Below are 21,288 nucleotides of genomic sequence, written 5' to 3' on the forward strand. Positions count from 1 at the left end.
GAAAGTTGAAAGTGATTATGACGTCATAATGGATCTAACACCAAGAATTTAGTCTAAAGACATTTACTAGATCTTGGACCTTAAGGCTCTCATTTTGAAACTATTCATAATAATCCACTTTTTAATATCAGTGAAACGCTGTATTATGAAATCAAAGTTTGATTAACATGCATCTGCGTTTCTATTTAAGGTATGTCACTCATGAAATTTGTTAAATCAAGGATTTTTTGAGAAGTATATTTTGGATAAGTACTCATATAGTGTGACTCAAAATCGCAGAGAAAATAGGGGATCAGTGTGCATCTTACTGATCTACGGTACAATTAACGTTGACCTTTTTTGCACTTCAACTTTAACTCTTTGGTAAATTACTTTAACCTTTGTTATAATTTATCGGATGTAACCATGGCAATAAATATAATTCTATTTTACTTAAAATAATTTGAATAATATTTATCATTGAAAAAATCTCGCAAATTAATGCGCGTAAATTATTGTGTGACCTTTTTGCACCAAAAAGTAAAATATTTGGGGTATTAAAAAAGTAAATAGGCAATAAAACATTTTATTAAATCAAGCTTTTTCCGACTTTAGTGCTGATCAGGCACAAGTATTGAGTACTTTAAGATAATGAAAGAAAAAGTTGATGTCAGTGACGTTAATTTTGAAATATTGGTCAAAATATGTGATTTTCAGGCGAATAATGGTATAAACCTTATCTACACTTATTTTACGTATCTTCATTTTTTGGCAAATTTGCTGAAGGAAGGTGTAAAAATTGTTCTAAAAATATAAATTAAGACCTATATTAAATATTCCTAGCAATATCATATCGGAAAAGTATTCTCCGAGTAAAAGTATGCGATGCTAAAGTTCCAAGATATTGAATTTTTTCAATGTGCAGATTTGCAGAATTATCTGCTAAATATCCTTCCACCACAAGAAATAGTCACTCATAAATCTTGCCTATTTGTAGATTTTCGTTGAATGTTAAAACATTAACATTGTTGAATTTAAAAATGTAATAAAAATTGAAAATTGATAAATATTTTTTTAAGCAAGAGGATCTGCGTCAACTTTTCTAAAAAGATGACGAGTGACATACCTTTAAGTCTGTTATAATGTACGTATAACACCACTTACTGCTCCATCTTCTCTTTCATCTCCGAATTATTTTGTACACATTTTATTGTTCTCATTAGTATTCGTTTTATGTACAGGTCTAGTACAAGTTTCATCTTCATTTACCTTTACAAGGAGATATTTTTTTAAAAAACAAAGGTAGCGTTTGCCTGTTTTCTAGACGATGCAAATTGATGTGAATACAAATACATACTGTCAATCACTTTTTTATTTGCGGGAACTTTATTTAAGCGTAATTATTCGAGGCTTTGTACTCGCGACAACTTCATTTCTACTTATATCAGTATTCCTATTGATTATATAGGGCAAAAAATACAATTTGTGAAAATTTTGTCCCACTGATAAAGATTTGATGACAATCTAGCGAAAATAGTATTGCAAAATTAAGTGATCTACAGTTACATATTTTTTAAAAGACGCTTTTTAAGCATCCTGTACTTCCGTCCTGCATTTGCTATGGATGAATCACGGGGTGGATTCTTCATGTGACGGAACATCACCTTCAGATACGTCATCGTTCAGACATCCAAACACTCGTTTAAGTTCCCTGCAGAATCGATCATAAAACAGTGTGTAGAAGACAGTGTTAACAGAGGAGCGGATCACAACTACAAGTAATGTCAAGGACCACGCCTCCTGAAAGATGGCAATGTCATCCATCTAAAAATTATGACAAACAATTTGTAATCGCATCTAAATGAGAAACAGATACATCAAGTAATTTTTGTAAATGCTGAGCTTAAAGTCTGTTATTATTTGCATGAGTAAAGATCTGAAACGATGTCCTTCGTGTTACGTGAAGAAAACTTAATTTGATCCAAATTTGTAAATATGACTTACCTTGAAAAACATCAAGAAACACTGGGGGAAACACCCTAGCGTCAGCAACAGGAGAGAGGCAAAGGACACGTACAGAAGCATGCGTGTTAGCTTGGCCTGGGATTTCGGAATCTTGGTCGTCTTCAAGTGTCGAATCATTCGCAAGTTCATGAACACTGGCGGATACCAAGCTAAGTTCATGAGGAAGAAGCAGAATACCCAAAAGATGTATTTGTTCCTCGTATCACTTTGTCCAAATTCCGTAAAGACAAAGGAATAAATCGACTCCTTGTTAGGAACGTACGTCAGGAAATGAGGAATGGTGAAAAAGAAGCAAATTCCAGATACCAGGCAAAGAATTAAGTAGACTTTCCTTTTCTTGCACCAAAGCTGTTTAACACAAAAATAAATAACTGTAAAGTAAGACACGAAATTACTATGAAAGATATTATTTTTAAATTAATTTTCTGTCCTTCTACTTAAATTTTTGATCGAAGGTGCGTGTTCAATTCTTGTTTGCAGTGCTTCGTCAAACATAAGACATCAACATAGGTAGTGACTGTTCATTGCTAAGCGACCGACAGGGGAAGTGGAATTCACGGATAAGACCTTAAAAACCAGGGTCCCTTGTCGCGATAGGCGTTGGAACGATAAAGAACCTTCACTGCTAAATGAATGCTGAGTGTAAGTTTTAATTCGTAGTCATTTACCAACATATATATATATGGTGACATCTATAAAAAACTATCGAATGGTGCGTGAAAAATCATAATCAGTTAGCTTATATTTCACTGTGTAATATTTTTATACGCTATCCATCATATAGATAAAAACATCGCCTACATAATTTAGCAGCCAATTAAGTAGTTATGCAAAATGTTATCACGTAAAGGTTAGCTTTAACTACATAGTTCATAGTAAATATGCAATATTTGTATCTAAAAGAAAACTGCTTACTATATGGAACACAGTGCTGATATTAACTGCACTGTATATATTTCGAATATCAGATACTAGTAATTCAGAGTAATTCTTATGATACAGACATAAACATGCATGCATACACTCACCTTGGCTTTTGAAGGACAGCACACATGGATATACCGATCAAAAGTGGCTCCAACCATACACCAGAGACTGACCATGGCGGCAAAGTGAAAACAAGGGTAACCGACATAGGAGTAGAATGCGCCATAGTTAGGCGAGAACCGAAGAAGAGGCTCAATCTGAGGAAGGCTTTCGATCAGGAAGTAGAGCACGAGAACGATCAAGTCCACAAAAGACAGAAAGGTCAAATAATGTCCCGTGGAGGACTGTAGTGATCTCTTCCTCCAGACGATCAACGAGAGAGTATTCCCGGTGATTCCTAGAACGACGACAATGACGCCAATAATGGAGCTGAAGATCCAGTGAAGTGTCCTTAAAATCGCCAGTTCCGCCGATCTGTCAGAAGGTTCAGGGTCGTATATGGACACTGTGACGTTATTTACTGTAGCCCCAATGTAAGAGATAATGGAGCTGTTTGTATATATTGCGATTTTATCCATTTTTAAGAACTTTAAATCTTCTCAAAGTGACTGAGTGAGCTGACACTACTCTTATAAATACCCTTACGAAACAACTTTAATAAAAACAACAAATGTCATATATTACGTATTTCTATTAACACCCTGATATGGAACGCAAATGAAGAAAACAAAGATTAAGTAAAATGAAATGAAATGATCATATTAGAGCATTATAACTAATGCTAAATAACATTGGAAACCCCTTGCTGGCAGTTACCGGTAATTGTTCTGTTTAGACTTATTTAACCTGAAAATTACAAGATGCTTAAACAACAACACATGATAGAACACGCAGCGACAGGGGGAAAATAACATATTTCTATAATATAAAACGAATATATATTATGTATTAAGATAATTAATTCTGACCAAAAAGACTGTGTGTGAAAAAATTCGGTGCACATTGCAGTTATTTTTCTTTTATTGGATGCTTCGCTCCAGTTATAATCCTAATGGACAATATTTCCTGAAATGGGGAAGAACAGTTATGATCGGACAGAAACTCAGCATTAGTTGAACGTTGTAAGCAGGAAAGGCAGTTTGGCTTTTGTTTTTTAATAATTGATCTACTCTATCAAGTTAACCTTAATATTTTTCATTTATACACAACAAGATTGCCACTTTTCCTAAGGATTAAGAATAAAATCAAAATTTGTGAAAGTGCAAGGATGTGTCAATCAAACCCGTCAAAAAATTTGAAGTTTTAATAACTTTTAAATGAAATAAGATTTTTAAATAATTTTTGTGTGAAATGCTATTAAAATATATAAGTCGTAATAATAAAGAGAAAATATTAACTTCAAATCTGTGTCCAAGTACCTTTAAAAATGTTAAGAAGGCTCTTCTTGGAGAAAGATAATTCCCTGTTATAAAATTCACTTGACGACGCAAAAGATTTAACGCTCTATGGCATAAAAATATGTACTTTTTGTTTTTGGTATGGCTTATTGGGGAATAACCCATAAACACCACTAACGCATTTAATTTTCCTCAAAAGGCTTCAAAGTCTTGATTGACCTTTCAAATAACTAGGTTCTACTGGTTTTTCCATTGATTAAAATTTAAATTAAATTAAGATTGATATTCTGCAGGTTGTAAATGGGAGAGGGAAATATACTGTAGTACTTTCCGAGATTTTAGATAATATAACAACAGGCATGAATGTACAGGCTTATTACTTTGAATTCTTTTCCAAGAGTTCGTTTTAAATTTATCAGTTACAGGAATGAAGGAAGCTGGATTTTTCTTGTTTATTATTTTTACATCTATTTCCTCTTGTCTTGCCAAAAAGTAAGTATCCAGCGATAAATTGACTCTATCTTTTAAGCTGTACTTACAGTTTTTTTAATCACTATCTGACGCTAGTGTCAGTTTGCTTGTAACACCTTTCTAAATAGATCGATAAATTGAAATCAAATACTCTAACATTTATGATTGAATTATTTTTTCTTGGATATACCAAAACTATTTTACAAACCTTCTCCAGATCAGTTGAACTGGATGAAGAGAAATAATATGAGTTGTGTGAACATCCTGATATAGAAATATGTATTTGATTTTATTTCTTCCTATTTCTAGCAAGATTAGTTCAGAAAGCACTGAAAATAATTTTACCTTTCGCAAGCGTTTTGCTCACTGGAACTATAAAACATAAATTATACTTGATTTATATTTTCGTTATATGAAACCAAGCTAGAGAGCAGTCTAAATTAGGATTTATTTGCTCATGACTTTATTTTAGTTCGTACCTTGTCATGTTCCCCAAAACGATCCGTCCCGGTCTGAACGTGAATGTTCTCGTCCAGCTTTTGGACACTACAAGTACCATGGGCACTACGATGGACGCCACGAGTGGTGGCCCCGGAACCACGGTGGTGGCCAATCTTTTGGATAGTTACAATAGGACTATCGTATCTGAAAGGAGAATAATGGGTACGAAAGTAGCGAAGTAGTGTAAAAAATATCACAGACATCAATGTATATAAAGATTTTATGCACTGGTCACTTGTTGACATTTTAGAAAAAATAACTTATTGGATTTTCTTTCATTTTTAATCCTTTCATTATGTAGAATAATTACTTTTTTAAACACATGATAACAATGCTGTTCAGAAAAACTAAAAACACATACCATGCTTCAATCAAGATTTCAACAATTTGATATCTTCTGATATTTTTTTATAATGCAATTTTATTTCATTTTGATGTAGATTCCGACAATCCAACATTGCAATCAATTCCTTTAAAGGTAAGATTTTGCATTGTTATGAATAAGATATGGAAAGAGATGTGATTAATTTGCTCTGTATGATGATTTATATTTATATTACATGTATTTTAGTCATGTCAGCCCCCTGTATACTGGCAACAGAAACATTCATTTCGCAACTTCAAGTGTCGAAACAATGACCTTGTCAGTAAATACAGGCTATCATAAAGTCAAATGCTAACTGACGTTTTTCACATCAATTGTAAAGCCACTATTTTCACATTGAATTGTCGACGGAATTTTTTCGATTTTTTTTTTTTCGATCAAGACTGGAAGCAAATGGCGGATGTGATCGGTCGGCAGCGGATACTTACTCTGCCATGGAACATGAAATCACTACTGTTCTGCTCCTAATTTTTTATTGTTTGATTCTACTTATGATGTGGAATATTGGTTCTTAATCCATATTTCATTCCTACATTAGTAATTTTATTTTAATATTATTGTTTGTCCCACAGATTCCATCCAGTTTAATAGCTGGAAGGACATATGCTGTTAAGGTACAGGGAGAAGGGAGAGTTAACTTTAGTAACCACACAGAAGTATCCCTCAATCCAAAGACCCATTCTGTGATGATCCAGACTGATAAAGCCATCTACAAACCTGGACAAACCAGTAAGCATTAGCTATACAAGTAAGCTTTATCTACGTAGCTATGCTATGTCTATGCCAGAAAACTTTTTCAATACAAGAAGGATATGGAGATAACAAACAGTATTCAAAGTCCATAGAACAATACAAAATTGAAGGAGAGCAAACACGGACCTCCGAAACATCGGAGGTGGGATCAGGTGCTATGGAGGAGTGAGCATCCCCTGCTGACCGGTCACACCCGCCGTGTGCTCCATGTCATGATCGGGAAATAACGGAAAAATCCGTCGTCAATTCAGTGTATAAATAATGGACTAACAATAAGTATGAAAAACGTCAGTTAGCATTTGTCTCAATGATAAATTGTATTTGCTGACAAGGTCATTGTAGCGACCATAAAATTTACAAAATTATGACTTTAAACGAGACTGTTGATATTCTTGTTACATCAACTGGCTTGTTTATAATTTACCTCGTTTTAGAAATTGCTCATACGTAGAGCATGCTCTTGCGTATCGAATCATCTGAGATATATAGACTCCGTATGCAGGTGATGAAGATATGTTGCTGGATAAGTAAGGGAAGTTGACGATAGAAAAGTTAAAGTCATCACGTTTATTATATAGCTTGGTTGTTAGTTTACCATTAATCTTTTTCAAGTAAAACATCCAAGTATGAAACAGATGTGTCAGACTCTGTGGTATCTTTTTTCTCAAACTCCCCAGGATATATCGTATCGACGTAGGAATATTAATGGAATTGAAGATTGTTAATTGACAATACGTCGTCGATATATCTATATGTCGAGTTGAAGGCCACAGCAAGTGTTTTCTTCTTTTCACGCATTAGATTTTGCACAAATTCTGCTTATGAATATAAAAATATAAATTAGGTCTGCTAATTACGGAGTGCAATTTGTACCCATGGGAATTCCAATATATTGTTGGAATACCTGGTCTCCAAAAACCACGTAGACATTGTCAATCAGAACCTCAATCATCTTTTTGATGACAACTTCAGAGTACTTGTGTGTGCAATCAGAATGTGTTTTATCAAAATAATAAGTATGTTTTATCCATAAAAGATAGTTTTGTCTATCCGAGAAAGCTTTATCTATACAACTTTATCTATACAATTATGCTTTATCTATATGAGTAAGTTTTATTCCTACATGTACAAGTAAGTATGCATTAATTATACGAACAAGTCTTATCTTTACGAGTGATCATTGTCTACATTACTTAGTTTTATCTATGCGTAAATGCTTTTACTATACTAGCAATCTTTATCTATACGAGTAAGCTTTCTCTAAATGAGTAAACTTTATCTATACAAGTAAGCTTTATCTATACGAGTAAGTGTTACCTGTACTAGTAAGCGTTATCTATACTAGTAAGCTTTATCAATATAAGTATGGTTTATCTATCCAAGTAAGTTTAATGTATACAACTTTATCTATACAGTTATGCTTTATCTATATAAGTAAGCTTTATAGCAGTCTCACGATGGGTATGACCGGTCAGCAGGGGATGTTCACTCCTCTATGACACCTGATCCCACCTCTGATGTTTTATCATGTTCGTTATCTCCATTATATTTCATCTCTACAAGTATTTATTATATATACGAATAAGCCTTATCTATACGAAATATCGTTATCTATACGAATAAGCTTTATCTATACAGACAAGCTTTAACTAAACCAGTAAGCTTTAACAATACGAGTAAGCTTTACCTTTACAAATTTGATTTATCTCTACGAGTAAGCGTTACTTATACAGGAAAGTATCATTTATACCAGTAAGCTTCATCTATTGTAGTAAGCTTTCATTATACAAGTTTGCTATATCTGCGATAGTAAGCTTTATCTATACAAGTCAGTTTAATCTACAAACGCGGACAAATCAGCAAGCTTTATATCAAAATTCCTTTACACTTTACTTCTTATATTTTTACTTTTACTGAAATTATTTCCTTAAAATGTATTTTTTGACCATGGGACTAGTAGTTTTAATTAACATTATTTCGTTACACATTAGCTTTTCTAATTTCAATTCAGAGTTGTATTTTTATTTCTTTTTTTTTTTCTTTTTTCAGTTCATTTTCGTGTTTTTGGATTTTACCCAAATATTTCCATTGTGAATAAAAATATAGATGTAGCAATTTTCGTAAGTACCTCAATATATCTGAATAGGGTTAGTAGTTTAAGATATTCTATTCATATTGTCTTACAACCACAAGCTTTTAATTGTTTTTTTTCTAATTTTATAAGGACCCTCTTGGAAATAAAATCGCTCAGTGGAAGAATAAGGTTCCTGAGGTGGCAGAGGATAGTTTTTTTTGCAATCAAAACGTTTGACTGACGGTTTACTTAATATTGAGCTGCTTTTAAAATGTGCATTGAAAAATTTTAAATTCCCTCTACATGTAATAATAGTATGATGTAGTCCCTTGAGAAATTTGAAGCTTTTAGGAATAAAACATGTACAACTTACACAATGAGCCCTAAAGATGGCGCAGGGACAATCTCAAAATTTTATGTGAATCAAGCCTATTTTCACTATTTCGCCGCAGCCGCATCTGCTTCCAGGCCCGTGCGCCTGACCTAAGCTACCACACAAATTGCAGAATAACATTTGTACATACCAATGAACAGCAAGAGATATGGGCTCAACCACCTCGTTTTCAAGCTACAATTCATCCTGTTAACCCACCCCGCTTTTCTGGTGAAATACCGGTAGAGCGAGTTTTGAGCTTAGTTTCGTATTTCTAGTCCATATCCCATATACAGTAGTAGTGACACTAAAGTGTCATATTTCAATAAAATACACAAGGCCACCAATTCCCTCCAAATGCACCCATAAAATATTCTAGCTATAAAATTACCTATAATATGCATTCAAACCTCAGGTTTCTCTATTTTTTCTATTTTTTGACCGGTACTTTATTCGAAACTATCCTCTGCCACCTTTAACTTTCAAAGTTTGTCTTGCAATTAACAAACCTTGCTCAATTCAGAAAGAACATGCAATTCTGAGTAAAAATATACCAAATATGTTTTGATTCATTGAAAAATAAAAAAGTTATGGCCAAATAAGAGACCTCACCAATTCTCGGTCAACCACCTTAACCCCATATTGTTTGTTCCACATAAAACAAAAGCAATTCTTACAACTCCAAATGATCAATACACCATCAAAAAAGTGTTAAATGGTAATTTTAATCTATTTCAAATACAGTTATATGTAAAAAGTCAAATATAAAGTGCACATCTTGGTGAAATGTACTCACATGTATCACATACTCCCCTATTTTTCATGTTCTGTGAAATTCCATTTTATCTCTTTTTCACTTGGTTTTATATACCTATAACTCTTTTGCAAAGTTAAAACCCCTTTCAACTTTCAAGATATTTATCATGATATATGAAAACCCCTCTTGCATCACATGCTAAAGAAAAAGTGTCCAGGAAATGGCAGTTCAACACCCTACCCCTGCAGCCATTTCTTCAGTGTAATGTAAATGCACTGTAAAAATCTGTTTCTCCTAGCTGAATTTTTTCTAAGTGTCTGATATTCACTTTTAACAGTTATGAGTAATCAAATACATACATTTCATTCTCCTGAAAACTAAAAGTGATTATTCTGTCCATCCTGGGCAATTGTGGGCAGATTATATGGGCCTAGCAGAATTCAATAATTACATGAAAATGCACATTTTATTGATATTACTTCATTAAATATGCAATATAAACTCCTTGTTTTGTTATTATTCAAAGAAAAATAGTCCTTTTATAGCAAACCATTGAAAAATTTAGATTCTGTCACATTTAAATATAGATAAATTAAAAATTAAAAAGGGGGGGGGGCATATTTCATGAAATCATAAATAACAGAATAGGTTAAATTTGGAAAAATGAAGCAAACTAAGTTTTTTTTGTACTATATGTGGTTAGGTTTAGTGACATTTAGGTATGCTGACTGATTTTTATTTTCAAAATATTTATATTTAGTAATTTAGGTGGAAAAAATGGCAAATTTATGTAATTTCAGTGATATCGCACTAATTAATACACTTAAATTCTAATTACATTTAATTAATTAAAGCAAGACATGATTTTAATTATGCGACAATACCCAAAGTATCAAATTCAAACAATTAATTTATTCTCTGGCAAAAAATGCCTAAATCTTATATGATTTATTATGCTGATGGTTCAAAGTCTTTAAAAATGTATGCTGGAAAAGAGTAACCCCCCTTGCTTTTTAGTGAATATACCCAGCTGTACAGATTTTAAATAACAGAAACAAAGTATTTTTTTAAATTGACATACATGAATAAACCCTTTTGTATAAAAATCAGACTAAAATTCACATTTCTAAAAATTGATGCATTCTTGAAGGTGGCAGAGGATAGTTTTTTTTGCAATCAAAACGTTTGACTGACGGTTTACTTAATATTGAGCTGCTTTTAAAATGTGCATTGAAAAATTTTAAATTCCCTCTACATGTAATAATAGTATGATGTAGTCCCTTGAGAAATTTGAAGCTTTTAGGAATAAAACATGTACAACTTACACAATGAGCCCTAAAGATGGCGCAGGGACAATCTCAAAATTTTATGTGAATCAAGCCTATTTTCACTATTTCGCCGCAGCCGCATCTGCTTCCAGGCCCGTGCGCCTGACCTAAGCTACCACACAAATTGCAGAATAACATTTGTACATACCAATGAACAGCAAGAGATATGGGCTCAACCACCTCGTTTTCAAGCTACAATTCATCCTGTTAACCCACCCCGCTTTTCTGGTGAAATACCGGTAGAGCGAGTTTTGAGCTTAGTTTCGTATTTCTAGTCCATATCCCATATACAGTAGTAGTGACACTAAAGTGTCATATTTCAATAAAATACACAAGGCCACCAATTCCCTCCAAATGCACCCATAAAATATTCTAGCTATAAAATTACCTATAATATGCATTCAAACCTCAGGTTTCTCTATTTTTTCTATTTTTTGACCGGTACTTTATTCGAAACTATCCTCTGCCACCTTTAACTTTCAAAGTTTGTCTTGCAATTAACAAACCTTGCTCAATTCAGAAAGAACATGCAATTCTGAGTAAAAATATACCAAATATGTTTTGATTCATTGAAAAATAAAAAAGTTATGGCCAAATAAGAGACCTCACCAATTCTCGGTCAACCACCTTAACCCCATATTGTTTGTTCCACATAAAACAAAAGCAATTCTTACAACTCCAAATGATCAATACACCATCAAAAAAGTGTTAAATGGTAATTTTAATCTATTTCAAATACAGTTATATGTAAAAAGTCAAATATAAAGTGCACATCTTGGTGAAATGTACTCACATGTATCACATACTCCCCTATTTTTCATGTTCTGTGAAATTCCATTTTATCTCTTTTTCACTTGGTTTTATATACCTATAACTCTTTTGCAAAGTTAAAACCCCTTTCAACTTTCAAGATATTTATCATGATATATGAAAACCCCTCTTGCATCACATGCTAAAGAAAAAGTGTCCAGGAAATGGCAGTTCAACACCCTACCCCTGCAGCCATTTCTTCAGTGTAATGTAAATGCACTGTAAAAATCTGTTTCTCCTAGCTGAATTTTTTCTAAGTGTCTGATATTCACTTTTAACAGTTATGAGTAATCAAATACATACATTTCATTCTCCTGAAAACTAAAAGTGATTATTCTGTCCATCCTGGGCAATTGTGGGCAGATTATATGGGCCTAGCAGAATTCAATAATTACATGAAAATGCACATTTTATTGATATTACTTCATTAAATATGCAATATAAACTCCTTGTTTTGTTATTATTCAAAGAAAAATAGTCCTTTTATAGCAAACCATTGAAAAATTTAGATTCTGTCACATTTAAATATAGATAAATTAAAAATTAAAAAGGGGGGGGGCATATTTCATGAAATCATAAATAACAGAATAGGTTAAATTTGGAAAAATGAAGCAAACTAAGTTTTTTTGTACTATATGTGGTTAGGTTTAGTGACATTTAGGTATGCTGACTGATTTTTATTTTCAAAATATTTATATTTAGTAATTTAGGTGGAAAAAATGGCAAATTTATGTAATTTCAGTGATATCGCACTAATTAATACACTTAAATTCTAATTACATTTAATTAATTAAAGCAAGACATGATTTTAATTATGCGACAATACCCAAAGTATCAAATTCAAACAATTAATTTATTCTCTGGCAAAAAATGCCTAAATCTTATATGATTTATTATGCTGATGGTTCAAAGTCTTTAAAAATGTATGCTGGAAAAGAGTAACCCCCCTTGCTTTTTAGTGAATATACCCAGCTGTACAGATTTTAAATAACAGAAACAAAGTATTTTTTTAAATTGACATACATGAATAAACCCTTTTGTATAAAAATCAGACTAAAATTCACATTTCTAAAAATTGATGCATTCTTGAAGGTGGCAGAGGATAGTTTTTTTTGCAATCAAAACGTTTGACTGACGGTTTACTTAATATTGAGCTGCTTTTAAAATGTGCATTGAAAAATTTTAAATTCCCTCTACATGTAATAATAGTATGATGTAGTCCCTTGAGAAATTTGAAGCTTTTAGGAATAAAACATGTACAACTTACACAATGAGCCCTAAAGATGGCGCAGGGACAATCTCAAAATTTTATGTGAATCAAGCCTATTTTCACTATTTCGCCGCAGCCGCATCTGCTTCCAGGCCCGTGCGCCTGACCTAAGCTACCACACAAATTGCAGAATAACATTTGTACATACCAATGAACAGCAAGAGATATGGGCTCAACCACCTCGTTTTCAAGCTACAATTCATCCTGTTAACCCACCCCGCTTTTCTGGTGAAATACCGGTAGAGCGAGTTTTGAGCTTAGTTTCGTATTTCTAGTCCATATCCCATATACAGTAGTAGTGACACTAAAGTGTCATATTTCAATAAAATACACAAGGCCACCAATTCCCTCCAAATGCACCCATAAAATATTCTAGCTATAAAATTACCTATAATATGCATTCAAACCTCAGGTTTCTCTATTTTTTCTATTTTTTGACCGGTACTTTATTCGAAACTATCCTCTGCCACCTTTAACTTTCAAAGTTTGTCTTGCAATTAACAAACCTTGCTCAATTCAGAAAGAACATGCAATTCTGAGTAAAAATATACCAAATATGTTTTGATTCATTGAAAAATAAAAAAGTTATGGCCAAATAAGAGACCTCACCAATTCTCGGTCAACCACCTTAACCCCATATTGTTTGTTCCACATAAAACAAAAGCAATTCTTACAACTCCAAATGATCAATACACCATCAAAAAAGTGTTAAATGGTAATTTTAATCTATTTCAAATACAGTTATATGTAAAAAGTCAAATATAAAGTGCACATCTTGGTGAAATGTACTCACATGTATCACATACTCCCCTATTTTTCATGTTCTGTGAAATTCCATTTTATCTCTTTTTCACTTGGTTTTATATACCTATAACTCTTTTGCAAAGTTAAAACCCCTTTCAACTTTCAAGATATTTATCATGATATATGAAAACCCCTCTTGCATCACATGCTAAAGAAAAAGTGTCCAGGAAATGGCAGTTCAACACCCTACCCCTGCAGCCATTTCTTCAGTGTAATGTAAATGCACTGTAAAAATCTGTTTCTCCTAGCTGAATTTTTTCTAAGTGTCTGATATTCACTTTTAACAGTTATGAGTAATCAAATACATACATTTCATTCTCCTGAAAACTAAAAGTGATTATTCTGTCCATCCTGGGCAATTGTGGGCAGATTATATGGGCCTAGCAGAATTCAATAATTACATGAAAATGCACATTTTATTGATATTACTTCATTAAATATGCAATATAAACTCCTTGTTTTGTTATTATTCAAAGAAAAATAGTCCTTTTATAGCAAACCACTGAAAAATTTAGATTCTGTCACATTTAAATATAGATAAATTAAAAATTAAAAAGGGGGGGGGGCATATTTCATGAAATCATAAATAACAGAATAGGTTAAATTTGGAAAAATGAAGCAAACTAAGTTTTTTTGTACTATATGTGGTTAGGTTTAGTGACATTTAGGTATGCTGACTGATTTTTATTTTCAAAATATTTATATTTAGTAATTTAGGTGGAAAAAATGGCAAATTTATGTAATTTCAGTGATATCGCACTAATTAATACACTTAAATTCTAATTACATTTAATTAATTAAAGCAAGACATGATTTTAATTATGCGACAATACCCAAAGTATCAAATTCAAACAATTAATTTATTCTCTGGCAAAAAATGCCTAAATCTTATATGATTTATTATGCTGATGGTTCAAAGTCTTTAAAAATGTATGCTGGAAAAGAGTAACCCCCCTTGCTTTTTAGTGAATATACCCAGCTGTACAGATTTTAAATAACAGAAACAAAGTATTTTTTTAAATTGACATACATGAATAAACCCTTTTGTATAAAAATCAGACTAAAATTCACATTTCTAAAAATTGATGCATTCTTGAAGGTGGCAGAGGATAGTTTTTTTTGCAATCAAAACGTTTGACTGACGGTTTACTTAATATTGAGCTGCTTTTAAAATGTGCATTGAAAAATTTTAAATTCCCTCTACATGTAATAATAGTATGATGTAGTCCCTTGAGAAATTTGAAGCTTTTAGGAATAAAACATGTACAACTTACACAATGAGCCCTAAAGATGGCGCAGGGACAATCTCAAAATTTTATGTGAATCAAGCCTATTTTCACTATTTCGCCGCAGCCGCATCTGCTTCCAGGCCCGTGCGCCTGACCTAAGCTACCACACAAATTGCAGAATAACATTTGTACATACCAATGAACAGCAAGAGATATGGGCTCAACCACCTCGTTTTCAAGCTACAATTCATCCTGTTAACCCACCCCGCTTTTCTGGTGAAATACCGGTAGAGCGAGTTTTGAGCTTAGTTTCGTATTTCTAGTCCATATCCCATATACAGTAGTAGTGACACTAAAGTGTCATATTTCAATAAAATACACAAGGCCACCAATTCCCTCCAAATGCACCCATAAAATATTCTAGCTATAAAATTACCTATAATATGCATTCAAACCTCAGGTTTCTCTATTTTTTCTATTTTTTGACCGGTACTTTATTCGAAACTATCCTCTGCCACCTGATAATGGAGTGTTTACAGACAGTTTAGTCATGTCGGACCATCCTGTACTCGGGGAGTGGAAGATAAAGGCTCTACAAGGGGTAAGAGAGGCTCTTATTTGCTTGTTATTTCTTTTGTTTCTAATCCTGTCTCGTAATTGGTCCATACCAGATATAATCTTTCTTTCATCAAAGCATAGGTATTTTTGTCCCCCGCTTGAAAAGTGGGGGATATTAATTTGGGTCTGTCCGTCCGTCCGTATTTCTGTCTGTCTGTAACGCTTTCGTTTCCACACGATATCTTGAGAACCCTTTGAGCTTTTCCAATGAAATCTGGCATAGCAACTCCCTATGGACTAAAGAAGAACCCTATTGATTTTGGGGTCAAAAGGTCAAAGGTCAAGGTAATAAATTCGCAGATTCTGTCTTTTAAAAAAACTTTCATTTCGGCGCGATATCTCAAGAACTCTTTGAGCTTTTGCAATGAAATTTTACATAACAACTCCCTGTGGCCGAAGGAAGACCCCTATTGATTTTGAGGGCAAAAGGTCAAAGTTCAAGGTCGTAAATATATACATTCTGTCTGTATGAAACACTATCATTTTCGGGCAATATTTCAAGAAGATTTTGAGCTTTTGCAATGTAATTTTATACCAAAACTCCCTAGGACCTCTCTCACCCCTCTCAAAGTGTCCCACCGTTTGTTTTATTAGTATTTATTGTATTATATGTCGCTATTTTTAGCACAGGGGCATGAGGAGAGTTATTACGTATAAAACAGGTTCTCGGTGGACTTCATATTCTTATTATATCTATTAGAACTGTTTAATAAATGTTAAATTAGATATCATGCATTGTGTAAAATTTTGATAATATCGAACGTGAATATATACATGTATGTGACTTCATGTTTGCATATAATTTTCGCAAGTTTAGAGCGGCTCCGTGGTCTAGAGGGATGTCTCTCGCTTCACATGTGAGAGGGTCCGAGTTCGCATCCCGGGCGATCTAAGTTTTTTTTTCGAAATACTTTTTTTTTTTTACTAAATGATACTATTCATGTGAAATGAAAAAATTTATGAGGTTTGGCTTGTACAAACTCATAAATTCATCATTACAGTGTGATAAATATTCCCTATAAAAAGAATCTTCTATACACATAGTAAAGAATAAGCAATCAAACCTTTATCTCCATATTGGCATATTTTATTTGCTTCAATATACATGTATACATTTAATAATTCTACAAATTCAGTCAGGGGGATCCGACCCCCCCCCCCCCCCCGAACTGCGCATGGTTTCTTTTTCCCTAAGCGGGGGACACAAATTCTCTGAATTAGCTTGTTTTAATAAAAATACTGTATCTTTGTCTCCAGATATAACTTTAGTTTAACCAGCTTTTCAATAGAACTTTTTTAACAGTTTATTACATATTATATATATACATGTAGTTCAGCTTTTTAAGAGAACTTTTATAACAGTTTATTTGAGATTATATACATAGTTCAGCTTTTCAACAGACCTTTTTTAACAATTTATTAGATATTATACACTTGGTGTAATTTTAATTGTTTAAACTTGTTGTCCTATTGACTCAGCTACTGTCCCATTTTTTTATGATAGAAATGTATCGATTTCAGACTGAACCTCACTCTAAGACAGTGACTGTGGATGAATACGGTAAAGTAGATGTACATTTCATGAAACTAAATATTAAAAACTTTTTTTCAGGAAATTTGAAATTTTTTATTGCTTTTATCGTTTTGAAATTGAAATAATGCATAGAGAATAACTGTAACAAGATTTATTTCTCCTACTTCATTTTCGATCACTTTTTTTATATTTCATTCCGTTACAGCTTACTTACTTGTTTCCTAATTTTTACTTTTCAACTCCGATATCGATGTTTTTTTGCGGAATGATAATATGAATTTGAAATCATGAGGAACATATTCCAGATTTAGTTATTTCTTTATAATGATGTGAATTGGATGTCTTGTTTATGATACTGTGTATGCATTTAAATTTTAATGTAAAATCTAAACCACAATTGTTATAGACCTCCCTTTTCTTCCTTTCATTTCTGAATCCCTTCATATGAAATGTTGAAAAAAAAGCAAAACACTGTTTATCAAGTCACATCAAAAAACTTGCTTTGAAATAAAACACGTGTGACATAAATATTGTTATATTATACGTATTGATTATATTTTTAATCAACTGTAAATAACATCATGAAATTATTTTGACCGCTGATATTTTAGTATTGCCAAAGTTTAATGTGACGTTGGAACTTCCGCCATACGGAGTCAGCAATAGAAGTTTAACAAGTTTAAAAGTTATTTCCACGTATGTAGGTTTATCTTCAAAAATACAATCAAATAAAAAAGAAAACTATTCTAAAAGGTCATATTGAACAAACTTATTCATCAGTAAATAAAATCCATAAATAACACCATTTTTAAAAATTAATGCTTACTTCCTTTGTTGCATCCATGGCATATCTGCTTTATCTAAACAATATAAATAACAATTATATACTAGCATTTATATTTAGATATACATTTGGTAAACCAGTAAAAGGAATGGTTGACATTAGAATCCGTACGCCATATAACCATTTTCCTTCAGTGTATCAGCAGCTCAGGCGATGCCAAGGGCAAATTGATGAGATTTTTCATCGTGCCCCAGTAAGTTGTTTTATCCCTACTTTATTGTCATTATTTCAGCACTGAAAAAAACGTCTTTAGAATTAAATAATTGAAGTGACTCCACCCTCGTGTGACATCAGGGGCTTGCAAAATCTCCTCATGAATAAAATTCGTCAATGAAAGAAGTAAATACTTACTAGTATGTAGAAATCCTATTATATAGTTACAGTAAAAAAGAAATCTTTTGTAAAATAATGTTTTGTGTAATCCATCAGTATTTTTTGAAATTATAATAAAGGCAAATAAATCAAACATATTTCTTCATTCATAGCTTTCCTCTATAATATCCATATCAAATATGAGTTCTCAAATATTAAGAAGTAATATACTTGTATGCAACAGTTAAAAGAAGCTTTATTGTTAGATACATTAATAAATTTAAAATGTTTTTGTTTTTTAAAGATAGATGGCCAGTATAAGTTTGATGTTGAGAATACAAAACTTAAGAGCCTCGTAGAGGATGAAGGCCTTAGAGAATTAGATTACAGTAGCCTTTTGTTTGACGTAAATGTGACTGAATCGATAACTGGTTTACGTCAAAGTGCGTCTGGTTCTGTTAAGTTCTATCCAACTGAAAACAAATTACAGTTCCTCGAGTCACTTCCATCAAAATTTAAACCTGGACTTAACTTCACAGTATTGGTGAGAGACGGGAATGTTATATAAAGGGTTATTGTATTGTATAAAAGATGCCATGAAAAGTCATTTTTCTAAAAAAAAAAAAAATAAATAAATAAATAAATAAATAAATAATAATAACTTTTACCTTATATTGATTCACTAAATTAGTTCCTCGTGTATCTTTTATTAAATTTTATATCTAATACAGGGTAAATTGACTCGTCAAGATGACGAAACAGTTTATCTTCCAACTACCTCGAGGGTAAAGCTGACTGTGACCCACACAATCCCTCTCTCCTCCGTGAGGTCCAACACTACCAAGACTTCAGAATCAGGCCTACCAAATGAAAATATAACGATAATTAATATGGACACAGCAGAACAGCAGGAAATAGAATTGGAATTGGAGAGCCTTATGAATGATGAGCTACAAAATTCTCTTATGATCGATACTAAAGATAGAACGATGAATCCAGTCTTTCTCGACCTTGACGCCAATGGATTTTTCAAACATGAAATAACAATTCCTGAAGGAACTGAATATATTTACATAAATGTAAGTTGTCATGGAGACTTCTGTCGTTTTCTTTATAAGTAGAACTTCCAATTAAAGAACCTAATCCTTGCTGTATGTTCTGTTGAATCTTACCCATTCATTACTATTTCAGGCAGAGTACAATGGTTTGTCCTCTTCCCTTTATCTCCAGCCCAGTAAATCACCAAGTAACTCCTTCATGCAAGTCAGACTTCTTCACACAGACAGGAAACCAAAGGTTTTTATTCTTACGTCCTCGCTTTGGATTTGTAATTATTTACATCAAATCAAAATTCAATTGGGGTTGATTTTTGTCTTTTCAAAAAGCTTAAAGACGTACGAACTTCTCGATGACATAAAAGCTACATGCATGTATTAATTCATTACTCATATATCACTTTAAGTCTAGTCAATTAACGTCTGGAGATATGTGTAATCTTTTCATAGATTAATATGATGTATCATTTGAGTTTTTTTACTTTAATTCTAAAACAAGAATATCAACAGTCTCGTTTAAAGTCATCATTTCGTAAGTTCTATGGTCGATACAATTTTTCATACTATTCTTAGTCCATTATTTATACACTGAATTGACGACGGATTTTCCCATTATTTCCCGATCATGACAAGGAGTACACGGCGGTTGTGAACGGTCATCAGGGGATGCTCATTCCTCCATAGCACCTGATCCCACCTCTGATGTTTTGGGGGTCCGTGTTTTGTTCTGCTCTTATTTCGTATTGTTTTATGGCCTTTGAGATTAAATATTGTTCGTTATCTCCATATCTTTCTATATAATGTCTCATTACATTATATTTCAACAAATACTACAATACCACATTAGGACGTGGAGATCAGTCCTCTTGATGAGACCGTAGAAGCCTATAAACTGAAGTTCCTTGTCGCAGGACGTGCTGTCATAAAAATATCCCTCTCTGATTGGAAATTATACAGGAGTAAATAAACATTGAAATTTTAGAAAATGGAAATGTGGTGCCAGGTGGATTCGAATCATCTAAAATAAAACATTAATGATAAAAAAAACATCGAGGTGTAACATTTCGAGCTATGCTGAATTTTTTGCTATTCACAGCAACATTTCTCTCTCTCTCTCTCTCTCTCTCTCTCTCTCTCTCTCTCTCTCTCTCTCTCTCTCTCTCTCTCTCTGTATTGTATTTTTCATTGTCAGGTAGGATCGATCTTAGCATTTGAAATCAGGACCACTGAAATTACTTCCAACATATACTATCAAGTAAGAATTTACTTAGATAATTTGCAGATATATGTAGTTTTGCAAAGCTAAATCACGATAAGTGATGCTCTTTATATTAGATGAAACTGATTTTTTTAATTGTTTATTATTTTAATTTTATAAAGAAACCTGTCCTCAAACGGGATTTTCTCGGTAATGAAACCCTTTAATAATCCCAATGAACTATTTAAAATCAATATTTTCATACGATACAGATTATTTCAAAAGGCGGGATTATTGAATCAGGGGGCCTTGATATGCAATCTTCAAAACTGAAGAGATTTAACTTGACGATAATAAAAGAAATGACACCTAGGGCACGCCTTATCACCCATTACGTCAGGAAGGACGGCGAAATTGTAGCAGATGCTATCAGCTTTAATATTGACGGAAGCTTTGAAAACAACGTACGTCATTGTGTATTTATTGTCATTTTTAAAAAGAAAAATATAATTTACAGCTGCATTAAGGAACAGTACAAAACAGATAGGTCAAATATTTTGAAAAAAAAAATTATGATACAAAATCTTTCTTTGTATTTAATATGAAAGAAATTTACCTGCACAATTCTTGCCCAAATACCTTTA

The 21,288-nt window shown here is 32.7% G+C and overlaps 2 protein-coding genes across 2 annotated transcripts in view; one reads left to right on the plus strand and one right to left on the minus strand.

Moving 5' to 3' along the window:
* Positions 1–1,608: 1,608 nt before the first annotated feature.
* Positions 1,609–3,509, minus strand: LOC134242671 (FMRFamide peptide receptor frpr-18-like). The gene is made up of 3 exons (XM_062724768.1): positions 3,033–3,509; positions 1,984–2,352; positions 1,609–1,803 (listed from the first exon to the last, which is right to left on the minus strand). The coding sequence occupies exons 1-3, from the start codon at positions 3,507–3,509 to the stop codon at positions 1,609–1,611; spliced, it is 1,041 nt and encodes a 346-aa protein (XP_062580752.1).
* A 1,859-nt stretch (positions 3,510–5,368) lies between these two features.
* The window catches only part of LOC134242672 (CD109 antigen-like), a gene marked incomplete at its 3' end in the record, with an annotated part of 40,191 nt that continues 24,271 nt past the window's right edge, over positions 5,369–21,288 (plus strand). Inside the window, exons 1-14 of the mRNA XM_062724769.1 lie at positions 5,369–5,462; positions 5,741–5,778; positions 6,258–6,414; positions 8,488–8,558; positions 8,663–8,703; positions 15,600–15,684; positions 17,223–17,262; positions 17,847–17,931; positions 18,140–18,276; positions 18,700–18,935; positions 19,123–19,470; positions 19,583–19,687; positions 20,639–20,701; positions 20,917–21,108. Coding sequence (XP_062580753.1) covers positions 5,369–5,462; positions 5,741–5,778; positions 6,258–6,414; positions 8,488–8,558; positions 8,663–8,703; positions 15,600–15,684; positions 17,223–17,262; positions 17,847–17,931; positions 18,140–18,276; positions 18,700–18,935; positions 19,123–19,470; positions 19,583–19,687; positions 20,639–20,701; positions 20,917–21,108 — 1,692 coding nt within the window. The remainder of the gene's footprint in view (positions 5,463–5,740; positions 5,779–6,257; positions 6,415–8,487; positions 8,559–8,662; positions 8,704–15,599; positions 15,685–17,222; positions 17,263–17,846; positions 17,932–18,139; positions 18,277–18,699; positions 18,936–19,122; positions 19,471–19,582; positions 19,688–20,638; positions 20,702–20,916; positions 21,109–21,288) is intronic.

Source organism: Saccostrea cucullata, unplaced genomic scaffold (assembly GCF_032062105.1).
Source record: "Saccostrea cucullata isolate Sc308-1 unplaced genomic scaffold, CSIRO_AGI_Scuc_v1 ctg2700, whole genome shotgun sequence".
Classification (NCBI taxonomy): Eukaryota; Metazoa; Mollusca; class Bivalvia; order Ostreida; family Ostreidae; genus Saccostrea; species Saccostrea cuccullata.

Bases quoted from the DNA above. Each gene is read 5' to 3' on its own strand.
- LOC134242671 (XM_062724768.1), bottom strand. From the start codon at position 3,509: ATGGATAAAATCGCAATATATACAAACAGCTCCATTATCTCTTACATT. The intron at 2,353-3,032 runs GTGAGTGTATGC...TGTGTTAAACAG, and splicing joins GCTGTCCTTCAAAAGCCAAG to CTTTGGTGCAAGAAAAGGAA. The intron at 1,804-1,983 runs GTAAGTCATATT...CATAATTTTTAG, and splicing joins GTTTCTTGATGTTTTTCAAG to ATGGATGACATTGCCATCTT.